The sequence below is a fragment of the Salvia splendens genome, chromosome 5, assembly GCF_004379255.2.
Source record: "Salvia splendens isolate huo1 chromosome 5, SspV2, whole genome shotgun sequence".
NCBI lineage: Eukaryota > Viridiplantae > Streptophyta > Magnoliopsida > Lamiales > Lamiaceae > Salvia > Salvia splendens.
Genome location: NC_056036.1, coordinates 31,084,199 through 31,090,157, shown reverse-complemented (window position 1 = coordinate 31,090,157; position 5,959 = coordinate 31,084,199). Strand labels below are relative to the sequence as shown.

Below are 5,959 nucleotides of genomic sequence, written 5' to 3'. Positions count from 1 at the left end.
CGCACACTAGGCCAGATATTGCATATGCCGTAGGGGTCGTGAGTCAGTTCATGCATAAACCATAGACGGATCATATGGAGGCAGCACTCAGAATTTGTCGATATCTGAAGGGACAACGGGACATAGAGTACTATTCTCTAGAAATGGGAACCCTGATATTCATGGATACACAGATGCTGATTGGGCCAGGAATCCGAATGATAGGAGGTCAGCCGCGGGATATTTTACCTTTGTTGGGGGTAACTTGGTGACTTGGAGAAGTAAAAAGCAGAAAGTGGTGGCTCTTTCAAGTGCCGAGGCAGAGTTTCGGGGTATCAAAAGTGGATTAACTGAGATAATGTGGTTAAGAAGGCTGATGAAGGAACTTGGTCTCTCTCCAAGAAAGAAGTGCCGACTATACTGTGACAACAAGGCCGCCATAAGTATTTCAGAAAACCCGGTCCAACACGATCGAACCAAACATGTCGAGGTGGACAGACATTTTATCAAAGAAAACATTGAAAGGGGAATTGTTGAGCTACCATTTGTTTTCTCAGAAGATCAGCTTGCTGACATGTTGACGAAGGCAGTCAATACGAGGGCCGTTAGAGATGCTCTTTGCAAATTGAGTATTGGAGACCCCACCACTCAATTTGAGGGGGAGTGTTATAAAGGAAAGATTACAAATTATAATCAAATCAGAGTGATAAGGAAAGATTGCTATTAAGATCAATCACACAAATTAGGAGATTGATAGAATATTGCATAATCAATGTAATCAATGTCTTACCATGTACATCTTCTTCTACACCCTATTTAAAGGGCACTCTGTACAGTTGATAAACATCCCATTCAATACAAATCATAGTGTTCCCTTCTCCCTAAATATGTCGATCATACCATTCAAAGGTACTCCATTCGCTACGACACATTTCATTTTTAAACGTGTTTTTAAAAAATAATAGTAATAAATAGCTAAAGTAAAAGAAATAATATATGAGATAAATGAGTGTGTGCAACCGTGTAAATAATAGCCAAAGGAGTAGTACATCTAAGAATGTTTTCTAGTTTGGAATTCTTGTGATGGAAATCGATAGATGCACACAATGTCCAACACAAAGCACTATATATGACTCAGTCAAGTGGCAAATTGGCTTCATTAATTCCCACAAACTAGTCAAGATATGGTCTTGAGATCCTACATTCTACGATAAAATTACATGTCTTCACAAAATCCCATCACATCTTCATATAATAATATAATTTTAACCCGAGAAAATCGGGTTTGGGGCACTCTATCACTACAATAACAAAAATGTACCCATATTGATAATTGTTTCATATATGGAAAAACGCCAATCGAGATGGCATTTTATTAAGTGAAAACGCCAACCGTGATGGCGTTTTACAGTTAATTTGTGAATTTTTAAAAATACGGTACTTATTTAAACTCGCCAACTAGGTTGGCTTTTTTTGTTTAAAAACACCATTTAGGATGGCGTCTATTGATTAGAACACGCCAGTCGCAATGGCGTGTTACTATCGAATTTCCAAAAAAAATAAAGATAAATTAAAACACGCCAGTCGCAATGGCGTGTTATGATTGCATTTCCTAAAAAAAATAAAGATAAATTAGAACATGCCACTCTCAGTGGCGTTTCTTCACAGAATAGGGCAATATATTGGGATTTCTTCCCCAAATCAGCAAACCACACCCAAACAGCAGCAGCAGCGGCGATTTCTTCCCCTTCGACGCCAATCTCTAGCAATTGCATCAACAAGGAGTTAATCGGTGCCATTCTTCCGTATATTTGATATATCATTCGGTTAGTATGCTTATTTTTGACAATTATGGAGTAATTGTTTTGTAGTTAGTTAGGGTTCGTAATGAGTTGTAAATTGAGTTGATAACTTGTGTTGTGTTATTATTTTGTGCAGTGGGTTGTTTGAATGCATTATTGTTGATTAATATTTGAGATATTAGTTTTTAGTTATGGTATAAATGTTATTAAAATTGGGTTTAAACTAGGTAGTGTTGTTCTAGCTTAAAAATTGGGCTACTTGATTTGGTTTATGTGGATTTTAAATTGGTGTTGCATTATTTGGGTTTAGGTGTTACATTATTTGATATTGGGTTCAATAGTGACAAATTATTGAAATTGTTTAGGTTGATGTATATTGTTTAGTTTGAATTGTTAATGTTGTGTAGGTGAATTGTGTTATAATTTTGTGTAATATTGTGTAGGTGAATTTGTGTAATGTTGTGTAGGTGAATTTGTGCATTTTTGTATTGTGCATTATTTGACATTGGTGTTCCATTTTGTGATATTGAATTAAATAGTATCCAAGTATTGAAATTGTTTAGGTTTGCGAATTGTTTAATTTGATTTGTGAATGTTGTGTAGGTGAACTATGACATCATCTTCAAGTGCTCGTCGAAGACTCTTATGTGGTCCTGAGGACCCTTCCGTATTATATCTTCAGAGACAACACGTCTCTAATAATATATGGGCAGGAGTTCCATCAGAAGACGTACGCTGAAGAAGATACGAAGGAATCATTTGGGATGTTCCCATACATCCTCGTGTTTTGGCAGTGATAGACGAGATGGCGTTCGGCGGGATATTGAGGTGTGGTCAACCAAAAGACATTGACCACCATCTTATCACTGCATTGATTGAACGATGGAGGCCAGAGACTCACACGTTTCACTTTCCTGTCGGTGAAGCGACATTGACATTAGAAGACGTGGAGGTCTTATGGGGGCCTCAAAGTTGACCGTGATGCTCTGACGGGTTACATCCCCACTAAGGATGTCAACTATTGGAAGCAAATTTTTGTGGATTATCTTGGCTTTAATCCAGATACAGTTGATTTGAAAGAAATGGTTTGGAAGCAGACAAACTTATCAAATCAACTGATGATTGAGTTGAGTGATGAACACGACCAGTACATATATGTTCAATGTGCTCGTGTTTATTGTCTGCTGTTACTTGGTGGTCTGATGATCCCGAACGCATCCGGAAATAAAATTCCATTCTTCTACTTATAATTTTTCATGGATGTAGAACGATGTGCTAGTTATAGCTGGGGTGGTGCGACTCTTGCTTGCTTGTACCACAATCTATGTGAAGGTGCCCTTGCTAGGAGGACCAATGTCGGGGGAGCTCTTACTTTGTTACAGCTGTGGGCTTGGGAGAGAATCTCAAATATTAGACCGCAGATGCTAAATCCTGTGCCTATAGACTACGTACCATGTGCAGTCGCGTAAGTTGTTCACTAATTACTTTTTTAAGCATAATTTTTATTAATTTCCGTGTTATTCACTCATAATTTAATTTTTTTAGATGGACTGGTCCGACCTCATATGTAAAAGCACCCGGGCTTTGCATTGAAAATTTCAGAGATCAGTTCTCCAGAATGTACGCCAACCAAGTAATTTACGTAACCTAATTTGTTGTTTGTTTGTTGTTTTGATTGAATTTGTTTTGAGTAAATTTGTTTCATCTGTAGTTTATTTGGAGGCCTTATGTCATGCGAAACCTGCCGGATGTTTGTGTTGACGGTCGTCCTATATGGACGTCGATCACAACCCTTATTTGCTGGAATCTGGTTGAGCCACACTTACCACAGCGAGTGTTGCGACAATTTGGTATTGTCCAACCGTATATCCCGCTTGACAACCAGTTCCACGAAACTGATTTTGTGAAACTGGATCGTCGTGGCAAATCTGGCCGGAATTGGGTTGAGTACCACGCCAATCATATACAGGATTGGGACAATAGGCACAACATGGTGTGGACTGATGTGGAGTACTCAACTGAGCCTATCGCAACTGCTGAGTATATGGATTGGTTTCGCCGGATAACCGTGGTGTACATAACAAAACCTGGCGTGCATGCTCAGGAGGGCTTCCATGAAACGACATCCTCTCATAGCTACGCGGTAAATTGAAACAACTATTAATTATTTAAATTCATATGATAAAATATAATTAACTTTGAAAATTGTAGGTGGAGACCCTTCACAAAATACGCCACTTTCTAAGTGGGCAAGACATGACAGGGCAACCGCATTTGTTCACAATTTCAAGGATCGTTGAAGATGGCCTGCAGATATATGGGGAAGCTGAGATGATGGACTACCGTCCTTCCCAACGCTCTGAGCTGGATATTGACATGCCCGTGAGGCAAAAAGGGAAGAGACGTGGAAAAAAGAAAACTGGTGGAGAGTCGTCATCTTCAAGGATGGATGCTCATTTGGTAGATGATTCCGTTGACGATTTTATGCCTCCACCTCCACCAAGATCTGCAGTTCGAGGTCGTCATTCTGTCAGCTACACTGGTGGTACAGGTGAAGATATCGGTCTCAGTGATGTCCACCATTCTCCACCTCGGTCTTCTGTGCCAGATGACTTTTTTGGGGTTGATTTAGAGAATGTCGTTGTTCAAGATACTCCTCCGTCTAGACTCCCTACCTCCAGAATCGGGAAGGGAATCCGTGGCCTGTTTATGCGGAAAAGGTGAGACGATTGAAATCCGTGTTTGTGAACCTTGTGTTTGTGAACCTTATTTGTTTATTCAGTTGAACTTCGTGTTGTAAACCTTGTAATCATTATCTTTGATAATTTTACAACGCCTTTATGTTCTTAAGTAAATTTTTTATGTGGGAATGATTGCAATATTTTGAATATGCATTATAAAAAGCAGGATTGAGTAGAAAGGCTCTGATGAAAGTGGAAGGCAAACATTCTGTAATGACTCACCATTCTGGTTGGCGTGTTTAAGGAAAACGCCATTCAGGCTGGCGTTTTACAGAAACACGCATCTCGTTTAGCGTGTTTAATGAAAAACGCCAACAGGACTGGTGTTTTACACTATGATGTTTCAACCGAGTTTCAGCCCAACAGAAATGCAACCATTCTGTAATGACTCACCGTTCTGGTTGGCGTGTTTAAAGAAAACGCCATTCAGGCTGGCGTTTTACAGAAAGACGCCATCTCGGTTGGTGTGTTTAAGTAAAAACGCCAACGGGACTGGCGTTTTACACTCTGATGTTTCAACCGAGTTTCAGCCCAACGAAAATGCAACCACTGTGTAATGACTCACCGTTCAGGTTGGCGTGTTTAAGGAAAACGCCATTCAGGCTGGCGTTTTACAGAAAGACGCCATCTCGGTTGGCGTGTTTAATGAAAATGTCTGTTACACTCTGATGTTTCAACCGAGTTTCAGCCCAACGGAAATGCAACCATTCTGTAATGAATCGCCGTTCTGGTTGGCGTGTTTAAGGAAAACGCCGTCTCGGTTGGCTTGTTTAAGTTAAAAGGCCAACGGGACTGGCGTTTCTATTCAGAAACATTTTTCAATTTTTCATTTTTTCATGCCCTGCAATAGAATAGGTAACATATTGACTACTACATAAGTCCAGAGAAGTAACATATTGAATACTACATAAGTCCACACAGTAATCAATACATAAGTCCAAGTAGTAATCGATACATAAGTCTAAACAATCAAGAAGTCGGGCAGTTGCGCCTGTCGTGACCAGGTAGACGGCATTGTTTACAACGTCGTCGAGCTAGTGGCTGGTCAGCTTCACGGACATCCATCTGATTAGGAATCCTAGTTGTACGGTACCAACCGCGACTTCGAGGCATTAACTGAGTTCGTGAACACTGCAAAGTCCATTCAGGCACGTCCCAATAATCTGGGTGTCTGAGTGGATTGAACACCCCAGAATATTGGTGTATCCAAAAACTTGTGTGGTATACGGGATTCACAAGCGACATCATGTTGTCGTTTCTAAACCGCGCAACTGCCGCTGCATGTGAACACGGAAGTCTCCACATCTGCCACTTTTGACATTTGCAGTTCGACTCCAAGTATAACACCTTCCACTTGTTACCACCCTTTCCCCCAATTCGACGTCTTGTTCGAACCACATAAATCCCTCGAATTGAGCTTGGTGCTCTCACATTATG

The 5,959-nt window shown here is 40.2% G+C and overlaps 1 protein-coding gene across 1 annotated transcript; it reads left to right on the top strand.

The window, feature by feature from the left end:
• The first annotated feature begins 2,586 nt into the window (after positions 1 to 2,586).
• LOC121804100 (serine/threonine-protein phosphatase 7 long form homolog) lies at positions 2,587 to 4,413 on the top strand. The gene is made up of 7 exons (XM_042203642.1): positions 2,587 to 2,752; positions 2,844 to 2,978; positions 3,048 to 3,246; positions 3,327 to 3,414; positions 3,493 to 3,924; positions 3,993 to 4,241; positions 4,333 to 4,413. The coding sequence occupies exons 1-7, from the start codon at positions 2,587 to 2,589 to the stop codon at positions 4,411 to 4,413; spliced, it is 1,350 nt and encodes a 449-aa protein (XP_042059576.1).
• The last annotated feature ends 1,546 nt before the right edge of the window (positions 4,414 to 5,959 follow it).

Coding starts and splice junctions, on each gene's coding strand:
- LOC121804100 (XM_042203642.1), top strand. CDS start 2,587: ATGGCGTTCGGCGGGATATTGAGGTGTGGTCAACCAAAAGACATTGAC. Junction 3,415..3,492: donor CCAGAATGTACGCCAACCAA/GTAATTTACGTA, acceptor TTTCATCTGTAG/TTTATTTGGAGGCCTTATGT. Junction 4,242..4,332: donor CAAGGATGGATGCTCATTTG/GTAGATGATTCC, acceptor CTGGTGGTACAG/GTGAAGATATCGGTCTCAGT.